The sequence below is a fragment of the Phacochoerus africanus genome, chromosome 4 (assembly GCF_016906955.1).
Source record: "Phacochoerus africanus isolate WHEZ1 chromosome 4, ROS_Pafr_v1, whole genome shotgun sequence".
NCBI lineage: Eukaryota > Metazoa > Chordata > Mammalia > Artiodactyla > Suidae > Phacochoerus > Phacochoerus africanus.
The window spans coordinates 62,149,493-62,169,295 of record NC_062547.1 but is presented as its reverse complement, the minus strand read 5'-3'; the positions used below and the strand labels follow the sequence as shown (position 1 = coordinate 62,169,295).

The 19,803-nt window shown below is 46.3% G+C and overlaps 1 protein-coding gene across 1 annotated transcript in view; it reads left to right on the top strand.

Moving 5' to 3' along the window:
- TMEM38A (transmembrane protein 38A) overlaps positions 1–18,333 on the top strand; it is a 31,377-nt gene extending 13,044 nt beyond the window's left edge. Inside the window, exons 2-6 of the mRNA XM_047776691.1 lie at positions 9,336–9,492; positions 9,653–9,837; positions 13,424–13,511; positions 15,896–16,013; positions 16,779–18,333. Of these exons, the coding sequence (XP_047632647.1) occupies positions 9,336–9,492; positions 9,653–9,837; positions 13,424–13,511; positions 15,896–16,013; positions 16,779–17,006 (776 nt within the window). The 3' untranslated portion in view covers positions 17,007–18,333. The remainder of the gene's footprint in view (positions 1–9,335; positions 9,493–9,652; positions 9,838–13,423; positions 13,512–15,895; positions 16,014–16,778) is intronic.
- The last annotated feature ends 1,470 nt before the right edge of the window (positions 18,334–19,803 follow it).

Below are 19,803 nucleotides of genomic sequence, written 5' to 3'. Positions count from 1 at the left end.
TTCCTTGGCCTGTACACACATCACTGCAATCTCTACGCCTGTCTTCACTTGAACTTCTGTATGAATTTCCTTTGTCTATTGTGGCAAAGTACCACAAACCAGGTGGCTCTGAACAGAAATATATTGCCTGGCAATTCTGGAAGCTAGAAATCCAAAATCAAGGTGTCAGCAGGGCCATGCTCTCTCTGGTGGTTCCAGGAAGGAATCTTTCTGTGCCTCTTTCTAGCTGCTGGAGTTGGCTAGTGGCCTTGGAGTTCCGTGGCTTACAGCTGCCTCACTATAGTCTCTGCCTTCTTGGGGTTTTGTTGTTTGTTTGTTTCAAGTTCCTGGGCCTAGGATAGAACCTGAGCCACAGCAGACAACACCCAGTCCTTATCTTCCCTGTGATTTGTCTCCTCTTCTTATAAGGAAGAAGAGACATTGGATTAAGGCCCAGCTAATGATTTCATCTTAATTTAATTATATCCACAGAGACCCTACTTCCAAAAATAAGGTCACATCTACAGGTACCAGGGGTTAGGACTTCAATATATCTTATGAGTTCAACTCACAACACCTTCTTCTCTGTGTGTCTCCTTCTTTGTCTCTTATAAGAACACTCTCTTTGGGCATTCCCATTGTGGCTCAGTAGGTTAAGAACCCAACTAGTATCCATAAGGATGTGGGTTCAACCCCTGGTCCCACTCAGTGGGTTAAGGATTCAGCTTTGCCACAAGCTGTGGTGTAGGTTACAGATGTGGCTCAGATCCCATGTTGCTGTGGCTGTGGCACAGGCCTGTAGTGGCAGCTCCAATTTGACCCCTATCCCAGGAACTTCCATATGCCAAAGGTTCTGCCTAAAGAGAGAGAGAGAAAAAAAGAAAAAAAGGAAAAATCTAATTAGATTCAGGACATACTGAGATGTTCCAGGATGACCTCATCTTGAGATCCTTACCTTAATTACATCTGCAAAGAGCATGTTCCAAATGAGGTTACGTTCTGAGGTCCTGGTGGACATGAATCCTGGGGGAGGGGGAGTTCTACTCCCCCCCCCCATAACTGGGGGTAGGGATACTGATCCCTACATTACGTGTGGTAGAAAGCCTGGGATCTGATGCTGAAGCCTTAAGGACAGTGTGAAGATACAATAGTAACTCAATTTTTTTAAGTAACTCAAAAAAATACATGCACCACAATGTTCATTGAAGCACTACTTACAATAGCAAGGCATGGCTAAATGTCCATTGGCAGAGGAATGAATAAAAAAGATGTGGTGCATTTACAGAGTGGAATATTACTCAGCCATAAAAAATGAGGTAATACCATTTGCAGCAACATGGAAGGACCTAGAGTTTATCATACTAAGTGAGTTAGATAGTGAAAGACAAACATCATATGCCATCACTTATATATGGAATCTAAGAAAATAATACAAATGACCTTATTTGCAGAACAGAAACAGACTCACGGACTTTGAAAATGTTATGGTTACCAAAGGGGACAGGTTTGGGTGGGGGAGGGATGGACTAGGGTTTTGGGATTGGCATATGCACACTGCATATGTGTATGGAATGATTGGCCAACCAGGACCTGCCGAATAGCACAGAGAACTCTACCCAATATTCTGCGATAGTCTATGTGGGAAAAGAAGCTGAAAGAGAAAAGATGTGTGTGCATGTATAACTGAATCACTTTGTTGTACAGCAGAAATCATCACAACCTTGTAAATCAATTATAGGTCAATAAAACTTTAAAACATGACAGCAAGAAACAAAAAGTAACTCAGGGAGTTCCTGCTATGGTGCAGGGGGTTAAGGATTTGACTTTGCTGGAATTCCAGTCATGGTGCAGTGGAAACAATTTGACATTGCTGAAGCTGTGGCATAGGCCAGAGTTGCTGCTTGAATTTGATCCCTGGCCAGGAAACTTCCATATGTTGCAGCCAAAAAAAAAAAAAAAAAGTTTTTTAAAGTAACTCAGTAAACAAAGGGTGCAGGGGAGTTTGTTGTTATAATGTAACCGAAAGTGCTCAATACAACCTCAGTGCCTCAGTGCCTAGGAGTGTTCAGACCCCATTTGCTAGAATGTAAGCTCCATGTGGACATTTCTTTCATTCACAGTTGCTTATTGTGTCAGAACCAGGTGTCAGACACAGCTGCCAAGCACACTGGGGGTTCAGCAGCAGATAAGACTGGTAAGGTCCCTGTACTCACCCAAGGATTAAGGTCAAATCAAACCAACGTGTTGAGTGTATCAATAGTATATACAGAAACTCCCCCCCCCCCGCCCCAGCCCTCCCAAACCTGAACTGATTATTTTTTTATTAATCTTTTGATTAATAGATCACATATTGTAACATTGGTTTTTTTTTTTTTTTTCTTTAGGGCCGCACTCACGGCATGTGGAGTTTCCCAGGCTAGGAGTGGAATCAGAGCTACAACTGCTGGTCTACACCACAGCCACAGCAACACGGGATCTGAGCCACATCTGCGAACTACACCACAGTTCACAGCAACACTGGATTCTTAACCCACTGGGTGAGGCCAGGGATTGAACCTGCATCCTCATGGATGCTAGTCATATTCCCCTGAGCCATGATGAGTACTCCTGTAACCTTGTTATTTCAGATCCACATTGAGTGGCATTTTCACTGGATTTAAGTAAATTGTTGAAAGAGAGGCATTGGGGAATACTACTCAGCCATGAAAAGGAATAAAATAATGCCCTTTGCAGCAACAAGGATGGACCTAGAGATTATCATATTAAGTTAGAAAGAGAAAGACAAATATCATATGCTCTCACTTATGTGTAGAATCTAAAATATGCCACAAATGACTTTATCTATGAAACAGAAACGGACGCACAGACATGGAGAACAGCCATGTAGTTGCCAAGGGTTGGAGGAGTCAGGGAGGGATGGATTGGAAATCTTGGATTAGCAGATACAAACTATTATATCTAGGATGGATAAACAACAAGGTCCTACTGTATAGCACAGGGAATTATATTCAATAGCTTGTGTTAAACTATAATGGAAAAGAATATGAAAAATAATGTATATATGTATAACAGAAATTAACACAATATTATAAATCAACTATACACCGACAAAATAAATTTTAAAATAAAAGAGTTCCTGTCATGGCTCAGTGGTTAACCAACCTGACTAGTATTCATGGGGACGTGGGTTTGATCCCTGGCTTTGGTCAGTAGGTTAAGGATCTGACATTGCCATGAGCTGTGGTGAAGGTTGCAGGCGAGGCTTGGATCCCAAGTTGCTGTGGCTGTGGCGTAGGCCGGCGGCTACAGCTCCGATTGGACCCCTAGCCTGGGAACCTCCATATGTCGTGGGCATGGCCCTAAAAAAATAATAAAATAAAATAAAGAATTTTTTTTAAAAAGTCATTGGTACCAGCTCTGGCTGTGAGAGCTAAGTAGCTATCTCTAATGACTTTTCCTAAATTAATTCTCTGGAAAATGAAGCTAGTTGGGGAGGGAAGAATTAAGATGATGAAATAAGCTGTAACATAGGAAACACCCAGGTTCCATCTCAGGGGTGTGACTGTAGAAGATTATGGCAATATTAGCATAAATATAGGACCTAACTTTTAAAAAATATTCTAAAGACTTTAAGTGGGTAGTACAAACTGTACAGTTTGGCTAATAAACATTAATCCTATATCTGTAGTGTTTTTGTTTGTTTCATTGTTTTTTGCTTTTTAGGGCATCACCCGCAGCATATGGAAGTCCCCAGGCTAGGGGTCAAATCAGAGCTGCAGCTGCTGGCCTACACCACAGCCACAGCAACTCGGGATCCAAGCTGCATCTGTGATCTACACTGCAGCTTGCAGCAACACTGGATCTTTAACCCCCTGAGCAAGGCCAGGGATCAAACCTGAATTGTCATGGACACTAGTAGGGGTCATAACCTGCTGAGCCACAAGGGGAACTCCTCTGTAGTGTTTTTTGTGAACTTTTTTAGGGGGTGTGCTGTGGGGTGCAGCAGCTTGATGTGGGATCTCAGTTCTCAGACTTGGGATTGAACCCAGGCTGCAGCAGTAAAAGTGCTAGATCTTGATTGTTAACCACTGGTGAACTCCCATAAAATTATTTTTAAAGAACTAGAACCCCTCCATATGTATTTTATTTTATTTTTTAAGTTTTTTATAGCCAAACCCATGGCATATGGAACTTGCAGGGACTGAATCCAAGCCGCAGCTTTGACATGCACCATAGCTGCAACAACAGCCAGATCCTTTAATCCAGCTCACTGGGCTGGGGATTGAACTTGTGCGTCTGCATTGTCCCCAGCCACTGCAGTCAGATTCTTAATGCACTGCGTCATAGCAGGAACTCCCACATCACCTGTATTTTAATTTAGGATTTTAAAATACCTTTTACCTTGAAAGAATTTGACTCATAAGAAGTGGCAAAAGTGATACAAAGAGTTCCCCAGTCCCCTTCACCCAATTACCCCAATGACATCTTACCTAATGGTAGCTCATTATTAAAATCTGGAAAATGACATCAGTACAATACCATTTACACTAACTATAGACTTTATTTGGCTGTTTTTATATGCACTTTAAAAAATATAGCCCTGGGAGTTCCCTGGTGGCTCAATGGGTTAAGGATCTGGCATTGTCACTGCTATGGTGCAAGTTTGATCCCTGGCCTGGGAACTTACTCATGCTGTGGGCATGGCTAATAAATAAATGCATAAATAAGTAGTCCCTTGAATTTTATCACATGTGTAAATTTGAGTCACCACCACCACAATCAGAATACAGAATGGTTCTAACACCTGAAAGAAACCACCTGATAATGCCCCCCTATAGTTAAATCTGCCTTTGAACCCTAACCCCTGGAAACCTCTGATTAGCTCTCTGCCATTCATCACTATGGTTTTGTCACTTGGAGAATGTTATATAAATGGAACCATACAGTATGGTTCCATACTGCAATTGGCTGTCTTCACTGTGCATAACACCCTGGAGACCTGTCCGGGTTGTTTTGTGTATCCCTGGTTTGTTCCTTTTTCATTTCTAAGTATTCCATCATACAGACATACCATGATTTATCTATTTACCCACTGAAGCCATTTAGGTTGTTTACAAATAAAGCTATGAACATTTGCATGCAGGACTGCCTGGGTAACAGATTCTCCTTTTCAAACCAAATCTTTTGCCAAATTCTGAAATGAAGCAGTAAATGAAGTTGTGCTCTGGTTGAAACAATGGGGAAGACCCAGAACCTACCTGCTTGGTCTCTCCTTTGCCCTCACGGTTCCCAGGAACATGGGAACATGGTTTGCAAACCACTGCCCTTGGGGGCCCATCTTCTCAGCCATGGATGGAAGGTCTTGGATCATCAGGGCTGCAGGATGACAGGACATGGGCTAGCCCATTTCCCTATCTGTGTGATTTTCAGTTTTGTTGCACAAAAAATCCACAAGTCCAGCCACATTGCAGACTGACCAATTGAGATATTCTGGGATGGGGCACAGTTGTCAGGTGTTTGTAAGTTGACCATTTACTCCCCAGGTAATGCTGATGTACAGGCAAGTTGGGGACCAATGCACTGAGCCACCTTCATTAGGGGTGGAGTCCCTATTTCTGTTTGCTAAGTAAGGCCATTCTTTTATATTTCCCTGCCTTGGGTTTAGAAGACTCAATTTAGTATCATTTATGAGTGTGTATCCTCAGTTGCAGAAATTGTGAAATAAGCTACATTTTCCACATTGTAATCCATTTGTTTGTTTGTTTATTTTTGGCCATACCCATGGCATGTGGAAGTTTCCAGGTCAGGGAGTCAACCTGCGCCTCAGCAGTGACCCGAAACACAGAAGTGGCAATGCCAGATCCTTCTCCCACTGAGCCACCAGGAAACTCCCTATCTATTTTTTAACAGCTTTATGGAGATATAATTCATATACCACCCAATTCACTCATTTAAAGCATCCCGTTAACTGGTTTTTAGTATATTCACAGAATTGTGCAACTATTACCTCCAAAAGAAACCCAGATCCTTTAGCTGTTACCCTCCCATCTCCCCCATCCCCTCTAGCCCTAAGCAACCATTAGTCCACTTGCTATTATTCGATGTGAAAACTTAAATAAAATGTCAAGACCACAGGCACAACTTAGAATAGATTTACAAGGAGATCCTTCTGAATAGCATTGAGAACTTTGTCTAGATACTCATGTTGCAACAGAAGAAAGGCTGGGGGGAAAATGTAATTGTAATGTACACATGTAAGGATAACCTGACCCCCTTGCTGTACAGTGGGAAAAATAATAATAATAAATAATTAAAAAATATATATATACCCCTGTTCTTTAAAAAAAAAATGTCAAAACCAAAAATTGGGTGGAGTTCATAGGGTGGTGGGAGCCCAGAGTTGGGAGTGACTGGCTCAGTAGAGCAAGGAAGGCTTCCTGGAGGAAGTGGCATTTGTGCTTGACCATTTTTTGACTTTGTGTCTTTGTTCCTTCCATGCTGCTATCCTGGAGTGCCCTCTCTCCCTCACTCTGTTTATATAATTCTACCTTCAAGGACTCCTTTTTTTTTTTCTTTGCTCATTGCTCTTTTTGCACGCTTCTGCACACATGGGCATGCCCTGCACTGTCCCCATCAGTACCTAGTGACTTCCCTCTGCCCTGATGGCATTCCCCCACCAAGACAGGGCTCCAGAGTTCTTCAGCTACGTCCTGCAAATCTCTCTCTCTCTGTCATCTGTTTAGGGCCGAACATTCAGCATATGGAAATTCCCAGGATAGGGGTCAAATTGGAGCTACAGCCACCAGCCTACAGCACAGCCACAGTACTACGGGACCCGAGCTGCGTCTGTGACCTACACCACAGCTCACAGCAATGCCAGATCCTTAATCCACTGAAGGGGCCAGGGATCGAACTTGTGTCCTCATGGATACTAGTTGGGTTCATTACCACTGAGCCACAACAGGAACTCCGTCCCTCAAATCTCTTATGTTCCTTTCATCTGGAAACAATCAAAACTCTTTTCCTAGCAAATGAACATTCTCCCCAAGAGCACAACTCAATTGGAAGGACAACCCAATTTTTTAAAAAAAGGCGCAAAGGACTTGAAAACACATTTCTCCAGAGAAGATATAGGAATGACCAATAAGCACATGAAAAGGTACTCAACGCCACTAATCATTAGGGGAATGCAGATCAAAACTACAATGAGCTACCACTTTATATCCATCAGGATAGCTATTTCTAAAAATCAGAAAAACCACAGGCGCTGCCAAGGATGTGGAGAAGTTGAAACCCTTGTGCACTGCTGGTGGGAATGCAAAATGGTGGTTATGGTGGAAGATGATATGGAGGTTGCTCAAAAGATTAAAAATGGGAGTGCCTGTTGAGGCTCAGTGGGTTGAGAACTCAACATAGTGTGCATGAAGATGGACAATCCCTGGCCTCGCTCAGTGACTTAAGGCTCTGGCACTGCCACAAGCTGCAGTGTGGGCTGCACATGTGGCACCAATCCGGCGTTGCCATGGCTGTGGTGTAGGCCTCAGTGGCAGCTCCGATTTGACTCCTAGCCTGGGAATGTCCCTATGCCACAGGTGTGGCTGTAAGAAGAAAAAGTTAAAAATGGAACTGCCATTTGATCCAGCGATTCCACAATTCCTACAAAGAACTGAAAGCAGGAACTTGTACAGATTTGCATGCTCCTGTTCCTAGCAGCACGATTCACAATAGCCAAAAGGTGCAATCAACCCATATGTCCACTGATGGATAAAGGATATGCAAAATGTGGTAGATCCATAGGATGGACTATTATTCAGCTTTAAAAAAGGAAGGAAATTCTGACACATGCATCTGACATGGATGAACCTTGAGGACATGATGTTAAATGAAAGAATCCAGTCACAAAATCACAAATACAGTATGAATCCACTTATGTGAGGTCCCTGGAGTAGGCAAGTTCATAGAGATGGAAGGTACAGTGATGAGTGTCAGGAGCTGGGGCGAGGAGGGAATACAGAGTTAGTGTTGAATGGGGATAGAGTTTCACTTTTACAAGGTGAATAAGCTCTGGAGATGGACAGGAGGGGTGGTTGCACAACACCATGAATGTATTTCATGCCACTGAAATCTACACTTCAGATGGTTAAAATGGTACATTTTTAGGTATATTTTACTACATACACAATTTTTTTTTTCTTTTTAGGGCCACACCTGTGGCATATAGAGATTGCTATGCTAGGGGTGGAATCAGAGCTATAGCTGTTGGCCTATGCCACAGCCACAGCAACATCAGATCCAAGCTGCATCTGTGACCTACACCATAGTTCACGGCAAAGCCAGATTCTTGACCCTCTGATCAAAGCTAGGGATCAAACCTGCAACCTCATGGTTCCCAGTCGAATTCATTTACGATGCGCCTCGGTGAGAACTCTGCACAAATTTTTTTTTTTTTTTTTTTAACAAAGAAAGAGAGGCCAAAAGTACAGGTGTAAGCTTATAGGGCTCTTCATATCAGCCCAAGGCAGGAGTGACTACATCAAAGCCTTACTAGCAGCACGTTGCCCACTTTCTCCAAGCCTCAGTCTCCTCAAGAGGATATCATAAGAGTGATCACCTGGGAGTTCCATCGTGGAGCAGTAGGTTAAGTATCCAGTGCTGTCACTGCAGCAGCGCCAGTTGCTTCTGTGGCTTGTGTGTTCGATCCCTGGCCCAGGGAACTTCCACATGCTGTGGATGTGATGAAAAAAAAGTGTGATCATTTGGTTGCAGTTATCCATGAGTGTTTTTTTGTTTTTGTTTTTGTTTTTCTTTCTTTTTCCTTTTTTAGCCTCTCCTGTGGCATATGGAAGTTCCAGGGCTAGGGGTCAAATCGGCTCCACTACAGCCACAGTGATGCCAGATCTGAGCCACATCTGCAACCTACACCACAACTCACCACAACGCCTAATCCTTAACCCACTGATTGAGGCCAGAGATCAAATCTGAGTCCTCATGGATGCTAGTCAGGTTTGTTACCATTGAGCCACAATGGGAACTCCTTGATGAGGATTTACTGAGTCTTTCCTTTAAATGCTAAATCCAGTGTCTCTGACCTAGGAATGCTGGTGTGATGGCCATTGCCACCTCTCTGACTTCAGAGAAAAGAGCCCCAGCCCTGTTCTGCCTTCTCTCTGTGTGACCTCAGGCATGTGGGCAGTCTCTCTGAACCTTGGTCCTCCCTCTAAAATGGGCCAACTGCAAGGCATTGGGCGGGCACTCTGAGAGGGCAGCTGAATTAGAACAGGCTGACCGGAGGGCATGAAGGGCAAAGTATGCCCTTGATGCCCTAGTGATGGTGGGGGATACTCCGTGCCCATCAGGAGCAGTTGAGCTGTCCCGGCGCCACCCTGTGGCGTCCTGGCTGTGCGCCATGCTGCACTGCTTCGGGAGTTACATCCTGGCTGATCTGCTCCTCGGGGAGCCCCTGATCGACTATTTCAGCAACAACTCCAGTATCCTGCTGGCCTCCGCAGTCTGGTAAGCATCACTGGTCTGGTGGCGTGTGGGAGAATATGTGGGTGGAGCGACCTGGCCATCTGGGAGATGGGAGGAACTAGGACCTGCCAGCGTGACCTCATCTCCAAGGGGTCCCTATGGTCTGTCTCCCCACTGATGCTTGTCATTTTCTCCCCCAAAGGTACTTGATTTTCTTCTGCCCCCTGGACCTCTTTTACAAGTGTGTCTGCTTCCTGCCAGTGAAACTCATCTTCGTGGCCATGAAGGAGGTGGTGAGAGTCCGAAAGATCGCCGTGGGCATCCACCACGCACATCACCACTACCACCATGGGTGGTTTGTCATGATCGCCACTGGCTGGGTCAAAGGTAAACAGGACCATGATGGGAACAATGGAAAAACCAGTTGAGAACTCTGCACAGGGGTACATATTGGCCACCCCAGCTGGCATAGCCTTTGCTCCAAGCTAGGGGGTGTCAGGACAGCTGCAGGAGTCCCAGCCTCCTCATTAGCTAACATCTTGAGGGTAAATGAGAAGATTCTTCCAGAAATTTGACTGTCAAAGGCAAATAGGACAATGAAACAGTGACAGCTGATGTCTCTAGAGCAGGATTTCTCAACTGCAGCCCCCCTGATATATGGGACTGGACCATTTTCTGGGATGGAGGCCATTTTTGTGTATTGTAGGATGCTGAGCATCCTTGGCCTCCACTCACTAGATACCTGTATCATCCACCAAAAATATCTCCAGACATTGCCAAATGCCTCCTAGAGAGGAAATCCTACCCCTGTAACTATAGGGGTTCTTAAGCTTTGTAAACTGTGACTCTTTTGTCAGCCCAGTAAAGCCTACAGACCCTTTTATGTTCTTTGGGTTTTTTTTTTTTTTTTTGTCTTTTTAGGGCCACACCTGAGGCATATGGAGGTTCCCATGCTTGGGGTCTAATCATAGCCATTGCTGCTGGCCTACGCCACAGCCACAGCAACACCAGATCCAAGCTGAGTCTGTGACCTACACCATAGCTCACGGCAACGCTGGAAACTTAACCCACTGCGCAAGACCAGGGATCGAACCCTCAACTTCATGGTTCCTAGTCAGATTCCCTTCCGCTGTACCAAGAAGGGAACTCTACCCTTTTATGTTTTTAAGTGCATAAAATAAAATATATAGAGGAATAAAGGAAGCCTATTATTTTAAAGTAGTTATATACTTAAAAAACATGCTGTAGTAGTTTTATGCATCTTTGCTAGTGACTAACTAGCAGACCTTCACTTTGCCATATAGCAGAAATTGGCACAACATTATAAATCAACTACACTTAAATTAAAAAAAAATTTAAATAGCAGAACTTCCATTGACTCCTAATAACTCTCAGACTTTTTTTTTTTTTTTCTTTTTAGGGCCACACCTGAGGCATATGGAAGTTCCCAGGCTGGGTGTCAAATCAGAGCTGCAGCTGCTGGCCTATACCACAGCCACGGCAACACCGGATCTGAGCCACATCTGCGAACTACACTAGTCAGGCCCTTAACCTGCTGAGCCACAACAGGAACTCCACTCTCAGGGTTTTGAAGTGGAGCTGAGCACAAGTGATATTTTGAAACCACCTGCAAAAACAGGAATGTGAAAAGAAAAAAAATCCATGGATTCTGTTGATGCCACAGTCACATACTTGCAAATCCTGCTCAGGTTTTGCCTCCCTTCACAATGGAAGGAGAGCCTGGATTTCAGTGACAGATGTGAAAATGAAGATGTTACTCTGTTTCCTGTCTGGGTTCCTCCAGGTTAAGACCTCTGACCCAGGGCAAGTATTGAGTTGAGGGCTCTGTGCATCTTATCTCATTTGATCCTTAGGACTCTCCTTTAGGAGAAGCATCATCCCTTTTAACTGAGAAAGGAAATGAAATGACTTGCTTAAGGTCACACAGCTAGTGGGGCACAGCTGGGTTTGACTTCAGGTCCTCTGAATTCAGTTCACATTCTTAACCACTTTGAAGCCCTCCTTTTCCCTCTTCTCCATCTATACTAAGAGGCAGGCTGAGATAGACTTCTTTTTTGTTTTATTTTAAAAATTTTTATTGAAGTATAAGTGATTTACAATGTTGTATTAGGGAGTTCCCATCGTGGCTCAGTGGAAACGAATCTGACTAGTATCCATGAGGATACAGGTTCGATCCCTGGCCTCACTCAGTGGGTTAAGGATCTGGTGTTGCCGTGAGCTGTGGTGTAGGTCACAGATAATGGCTCAGATCTGGCATTGCGGTGGTTGTGGCATAGGCTAGCAGCTACAGCTCTGATTCAAACTTTAGCCTGGGAACCTCCATATGCTGTGGGTGCAGCCCTAAAAAGACAAAAATCAATCAATCAATCAAAATTAAAAAACACAATGTTGTGTTAATTTCTGCTGTACAACAAAGTAATTCAGTTATACACATATATGTATCCATTCTTTTTCAGATTCTTTCCCATATAGGTTATCATAGTATACTGAGTAGAGTTCCCTGTGCTATACAAGAAGAACTTTAAAACCAAAAAAATGCTGCTAAAAATATAGCAGACAGTTATAATGGTGGGTCAATCCACTAGGAAGATTAACCATTATAAACACACATGCATTTAAAAACAGAGCACCAAAATACATAAAGCAAAAACCAAGGGAATTTAAAGGAGAAATAGAAAATTAAACAGAGTTGTAGGAATTCCTGTTGTAGGAATTCCTGTTGTGGCTCAGTAGGTTGAGAACCTGACTAGTATCCATGAGGATGTGGGTTTGATCCCTGGCCTCACTCAGTGGGTTAAGGGTTCCACTTTGCCATGAGCAGTGATGGAGATTGCAGACATGGCTCAGATCCCACATTGCGTTGGCTGTGGCGTAGGTGGCAGCTGCAGCTCCAATCCAACCTCTAGCCCAAGAACTTCCATATGCCATAGGTATGGCCCTAAAAAGAAACAAAACAAAACAAAACAAAAACAGTAACTGTTGTAGAGGTGGACCAAGGAGTAAGAGGAAGGCAAGGAAAGAAGGCTCAAGCAGATGCTAAATATCATTAGGTACTGCATCCCTGCTTCCTGATCACCAAAGTGAGTACCCCAAAACGCCTGGGTCTGGAATCATCCTCCACTGAGCCACAGTGTCCTCAGCACACTTGACATGTAGGGCTAGCTCATGGTCTGTGGTAGGGGCTGTCCTGTGCACTGCAGGGTGTTAAGGGTGTTGAGCAGCATCCCTGGCTTCAACACATGACTTGCCAGTAGCAGCCCCCCAACCCAAGTTATGACAATCAAAAATGTCTGTAGATATTGCCAAATGCCTCCTTGGGGGCAAAAGTCACCCCAGATGTAAAACCCTGGTCCAGTGGTACATATCAGGCACCCTGGATAGCACAACCACCCCTGGAGTGGATAATGTAAGCCTCTTTGCCAATACATTTGGGGTAAATGGGAAGATTCTTTTAGAAATTTGACCAGAAATCTTGATGTGGGTCTCCTTATTCTCTCTCCAGGAAGGCTATATACTATAGAGCAAATTCCCCAGGGCTATAACATGCTTTCCAGAGGGTAACTGCTTAAGAAAGATTAAAAGCTCAGAACCCAGAGGAAGAGAGAGGCTGGGGGTAGGGAACTCTCTGGAAGCCTCGTGCACAGCTCAGGGTCCTGGATTGGGGGCATCAGAGGCAGACAACCCAGATGTGTCCAAGACATACTTTGCAGGTGGGAACCGACCTCAATTACTTCATGTTGGTTTTGCTCTGAATGTGCTGTGTGACCCTCGGCAAGACTGTACCTTCTCTGAGCCTCAGTTTCCCCACCTGCAACTGATGATCATATACCCCAGGCTCAGTATTCCTCTGGAGAAGACTCCAGAAGCAAAGAAATTGCTTCCTTGGGAATTCAGCCAAGAAGAATGGGGAGCTGGGGGTGGCAGGCTTATTCAGAAGTACCCTGTCCCATAGGCTCCGGTGTCGCCCTCATGTCCAACTTTGAGCAGCTGCTCCGAGGGGTCTGGAAGCCAGAGACCAATGAGATCCTGCACATGTCTTTGTGAGTATTCCATCCTCCCCATTCCCTGGGCCCCACCTGGGCTGGAAACTTCTGGTAACTTAGAAGCCTCAGAACCTGATTCTCTTTCTGGAAGCTCCCAGAGGCCATGGCTGGGGGATCCCGGAGAGGGAGCCATGACACTACCTAGGCAGGCAAGGGCAGGTAGAGTTGCAGGGAGGTGATACATTTGTTATGGGTTTTGAAGAGTGAGTGGGAGTTTTCTGACAAAGCAGGAGCTTCTGGACAGAGGCCAGCACCTCTGCCAACTATCAAATCAGAAAAGAGCTGTGCTTCTGCCTGGTTCTACACAATCATGGTACAAAATGTAGGTGGGGAGTGAGGGGTCCAGGGAGGGGAGGATAGAGCATGGGTGAGGAGTGTGGCTGGGACAAAGTGGGGAACAATGGGCAGGGCCAGATAGTGGCATATAGGACTCAACCTAGGACCCCACCGGGCATTTATGTAGCTTAGTATATTCTTAAAAGACCTGAAAGCTTTAGGCTAGTTAAATTTTCTCCCAATCTACAATAAATGAGGCTGTTGCCATTAAAATATGACAACATTAAAAGACTCAGTGGGAGTTCCTGTCATTGCTCATCATTAACAACTAGTATCCATGAGGACAGGGGTTCGATCCCTGGCCTTGCTCAGTGAGTTAAGGATCCGGTGTTTCCATGAACTGTGGTGTAGGCCACAGACTTGGCTCGGATCCTGCATTGCTGTGGCTGTGGCGTAGGCTGGTGGCTACAGCTCTGACTCCCCCTCTAGCCTGGGAGCTTCCGTATGCTGCATCTGTGGCCCTAAAAAACAAAAAAACAAACAAACAAAAAAAGAGGCTCAGCCATATACCAATGAAAATTACCTCTCTTTTCACATTTTGGAACACATGGCATTATCTCCGTTTATCCCCATGAGAGGTCTGTTGTCACACTCAGTTCACAGACAGGGAAACAGGGACTCAGGCAGTTGTGTCTCTTGCTCCTAAGAAGGCAAGTAGTTTTCCCTCTCAGATTCCATTCCCACCTCATCAGCTGACTGCAAAGGCTCCACAGAATCACACACATAATCCCCCGACCCTGGCGAGTGCTTCGGAAATACCAGGTTGAATTCTCATGCAGTGAGCGACAGACATCAGGAACAGAAGTCACAGGTCTGTCTTCTGCAACAAGTTAAACTATTGGCAACTTATTCTTCAGGGAAGAAAGGGAAAGTTAAGCAAAACTGCATGTGGTAATCCCACCTTCTGGAAGAGTGCACTGTTCAGGGATCCCCAAGACCACCCTCAGGTTACATGATTTGCTAGAAGGACTCACAGAACTTGGCCAAGCCATTACACTCAGGATTATAGTTTATGACAGTGAGAGGATGCAGATTAAAATTGGCAAACACAAAAGGTGCATGGGGCAGCATCCAGGAGAGGCCAGGTGCAACCATCCAATTGGCGCCTCTCAGTAGAGCCATGAGGACAGCACCTGTTTCTCCCAGCATCCATCTGTGACTGTATGCACTGAAAATTGCTGACCAATAGAGCTCCACCCAAGCTCTTGTATTTGGGGATTTTTTTTTTTTTGGCTTTTTAGGGCCATACCTGCAGCATATGCAAGTTCCAAGGCTAGGGGTCGAATCAGAGCTGCAGCTGCTGGCCTACACCATAGCCACAACAATGCAGGATCTGAGCTGCATCAATGCCAGACTTTTAACCCACTGAGCAAGGCCAGGGATCAAACACGAATCCTCATAGATACTAGCCTTGTTTGTAACCTGCTGGGCCACAACAGGAGCGCCCTTTCTTTTTTCCTCTTTTGGGGGCATATGGAGTTCCCAGGCCAGGGATCAGATCAGAGCCACAGCTGTGAACTAAGCCACAGCTGTGGCAACACTGGATCCTTTAACCCACTGTGCCAGGCTGGGGATTGAACCTGTGTCCTGGCACTGCAGAGACACTGCTGGTCCTATTGCACTGAAGTGGGAACTCCTTCAGGGATTTTACTGGGGCTTAATCACACAGATATAGCTGACTGCCTGCATGGCTGACCTCAGCCTCCAGCCCCTCCAGAGTTTAGCTGATACCTTGTAGCCCAAGACCCCATGCTAAATCACACTGTTACCATCTGGTGTGACCCAAAGCCCCCAGATAAACAAAGACACTCCCATCAGGCAGGACATTCCCAGGGCTTAGTGGGTACCTCCCAGGAGCAGGGCAAAGTCTAGATCTCTCTTTGGGGCCAAGTTAACTCTTTACCTCATCCATGTCACATGGGCATCTTCCCACTTCCCACTCCTCTCATGGGCCGGCAGGGGTGGGTGGAGAAGGGAGTCTGGGCCAGAGATACACAGGTCTGAGCTGTGCAGAACCTCCCGGTAACCACAGCTGCCCCCTCCAGCCCCACGAAGGCCAGCCTGTATGGAGCCATCCTCTTCACCCTCCAGCAGACCCGTTGGCTCCCGGTGTCCAAAGCCAGCCTCATCTTCATCTTCACCATGTTCATGGTATCCTGTAAGGTGAGCCTTCTTGTCCTGATTGACACTGATCCTCACCTCCCAGGCTGATAATGGGGAGCTTGGACTCATGGCCTTGGGAGTCTGGGGAATGGACAGACCTTTGAGCGGTGAGGGTGGGGACCTTGCCAATAACTTGAAGCTTGGGAGGATGACAGGTGAAGAGCAGTATCCAGCAGATGGGGACGGGAGTGAGCGGGTCAAGGTCTTCCAGGCAGAGGACCCAGCCTGGGCAAAGGCCGGGACTGGGGAAGGAGTGTGTGGAATCTGTTTGGGCTTGGAGAGTGGACTGGACCAGGAATGGTGCTGGACTAATCCTCGGGCCTTGAGCTGGGCGTCGCCCTACCCAGGAGAGGACTTCCAGGGCCACACACTTTTGCCTCCCTGTGAAGCTGGAGAGCTTCACTGCTGGATCCCTGGGAGGAGACCCCAGGCCATTGCATAAGGAAAGGAAGTGAGTGACCCCAGGCCAAGCATGGCTCTTCTCTGAGCCCAGGTATGGGGCAGTGGGACTCCTGGGGGAAAGGTGACCAACTATCCTGGTGTACTTAGGTTTTTAGCACCAAAAGTCTCACATCTGAGAAAATCCAGAACAGTGGGCCACCCTCCTGGGGGTGCTTGCTGCCAGAAGGCTGGGCCTGGGCTATATCTGCCCTTGACCTGGCTGATCATCTTTCTCTCCCCTTCTCCCCCTCCCACCCTTGGCTTCTGCCTTGTTCTCTATCTGGCACTCTTGCTGTCTCCCTATCCCTCTGCACCCTACCTCAGGTGTTCCTGACGGCCACTCATTCCCACAGCTCCCCTTTTGATGTTCTGGAAGGCTACATCTGCCCTGTGCTCTTTGGATCGGCCTGGGAGGGCGACCATCACTATGACAACCATGGTGGATCCCAGGGCAGCAGCGGCCCTGGCTCGCCACACTCAGCCCTGCCCACAAAGTCCAAGGAGGAGCTGAGTGAGGGCTCCAGGAAAAAGAAGACCAAGAAGGCAGACTAGGGGAATCCCCAGTGAGAGGACCCAGACCCAGGACCTGGGCTCAGTTTTTCCCTCTCCAGGCCTCTATTTTTCCATCTACAAACTGGGGCCATCAGCCTACCCTCCAGGGCTGACATGGGGGGGTTAAATATGATATGGGGGTGAAGGGCATCTGTAGGAATAGGGGTCATTTTCTCTTTCTGCCAGGTCCCCATAGAGTTCCAGCTTGGGGGAGGGGGAGTCCACAGAATCTTAGCAGCAGCTCCAGCTGGAAACCCTGGCCAGTTATATACTTGGTTCTAGCATTTCCTAGCTAAAATTACACCTTGACTCCAAAAGAACTTCAAGCCGTGTGGAGGCTCGTTCATTTGACAGATGTTTACTAGGTGTCTGCTGCAAGGTACCTGCTGCGATTTCCACGTCTCTTCTTGCCAGTTTCTCCTGGGCATCTCTGGGCCAGTTGCCTTCTACTCTGAGCCCATCTGTAGAGTGGCCCCTCAACCCTGTTCCATATGCAAGGGACTGATGTGATTCTGGATGTGAACCAGCTTTAGGAGCACAATGCAGTCTGGAGGGGAAGCCTTGATGGATGTTCCTTGTGCTTAAAACAGTTTTGCATCTTTAGATCTTTTGTGTTTGTGGACCGGAGATCCCCCCACAAGTTACCTGGCACAAAGAAGGCCTTCAGTAGACATGTCTAGGCCAGACTTGAGAGCATGGAGGGTATGGAAGGCTTGTTCTGATATCTGGCTTCAGGTTGCCCTTAAACCAAAGAAATGCAGCTGGCTGGGCAGGGATTCCAAGATCTGGCTCCGTCCAGGGACCCTGAGCACTTGTTACTGGATTCAGGACACTCCATGAGATCTCCCTCAGGCTGGCACCCTTTACCGCTACTCACTCAGTCACTCAACAAACATGCCTACAATGTGCCAAACCCTGTGCTGCTACTGGGTGGGCTGGGAACTTGATTCAGGGTGAGCGAGGGGAATGGGAGCTGAGGGCCCCTCCTGGCCACCTTCATCTCAGCCTAGGTCACCAGGGCCTGTTGAGAGGGTGGGTGGGTTGGGCATGGCCAGTCTCAAGTGAAGTTTTGGCCCAGACCAAGCTGGGTTGGGGCAGCCCTCTGCATGTGGGTGCTCAGGGCATCACCCTGCAGCTTTATTGAGATCAGCATGGGAGTGTTGGGGTCCCGGGTGTTGCCCAGTTATTGGGAAAGTGCCTTGATCTGGTGAAGCCTGGGAGCTGGGTGGGTCCTGAAGCTGTAGGGCCCCAAAACTCCTCCTCTTGCATGTCCATCAAGGCTCAGCATCAAGGGTCAGCAAATAAATTTGTTGTGAAAAAGCCCTAATGGCTTGTCTCATTCATTCTTGCTCTTTTGGCCTCAGGACACAGCAAGAGTCTGTAATCTTAGAAATTCATAGATTCCGAGAGAATGAGGCTCATGGCAGCCCTTGACCACCAGGGGAGATGGAGGCAGAGGGTGAAGTCTATGGGGTTTGGGATAAAGCAGACCTGGGTTCAATCCTTACTCTGCCATTGACAGGTCATGGGGTTGCCCCTTTAAACCTGTTTGCTTCTTGGGAAAAAGAGGATGATTATTATCACTGCCCTTCAAAGATTGGGGGGAGGAGTTCCCTCATGGCTCAGTGGGTTAAGGATCTGGCATTGTCACTGCTATGGCTCTGGTTATAGCTGTGGCGTGGGTTTGATCCCTGGCCTGGAAACTTACATGCTGTGGGCGCAGCCAACAACAACAAAAACAAAGATAGGTGGGAGGATTAATGTGGGTGGTTGGGATTTTGCAGCTGTGCAAAATCCTGTGAAGAGAATGAAAGTCACACCACAGACTGGGAGAAAATCTTTGAAAATCACACATCTGATCAAGGAATTGTATCCTGCATATAGAAAGAATTCTCAAGACTCAATAATAGGAAAACAAACTGTTCAATTTAAAAGCAAGCAGAGGGAGAGTTCCCATCGTGGCTCAGCAGAAATGAATCTGACTAGCATCCATGAGGACGCAGGTTCAATCCCTGGCCTCGCTCAGTGGGTTAAGGATCCGGTGTTGCCATGCTGTGGTGTAGGTCACAGACAAGTTTTGTATCCCGAGTTGCTGTGGCTGTGGTGTAGACCAGCAGTTACAGCTCTAATTCGACCCCTAGCCTGGGAACCACCATATGCCATGGGTGTGGGCCTAAAAAGACCAAAAAAATTAAAAAATAAATAAAAAAATAAAAACAAGCAGAGGGGAATTCCTGTTGTGGCTGAGCAGGTTAAGAACACAACATAGTGTCCATAAGGATGCAGGTTAGATCCCTGGCCTCCCTCAGTGGGTTAAGCATCCAGTGTTGCTGTGGCTGTGGTAAGCCAGCAGCTGCAGCTCTGATTCGACCCTAGCCTGGGAACTCCCATACACAACAGGTGCAGCCATAAAAAAAAAAAAAAAAAAAAAGGATTTATAATGACTGGTTTTGGCAATTGCCAAACCCTAGAAACATTCCAAATGCCCATCAGCTGGTGAGTGGATGAACATTATACAATGAGTCCATCATACAATGGAATACTAGTCAGGGAAGAAAAGGAATGAATTTTTGATACACACAACAATGTGGGTGAATCAAATGCATTTGCTCACTGAAAGGAGCCAAACAGACTCAGGCTACATCCTGTGTGCTCTCTCTATAGGATGTTATAGGAAAGGCAACATTATAGAGGCAGAAAACAGATCCCTGGGTGGCTCTGATTGAGAGTGGGAGGATAGATTGTTTTCCAAGGGGGCAGGGGAATTTCAGGAGGTAAGAGAACTGTTCTGTATCTT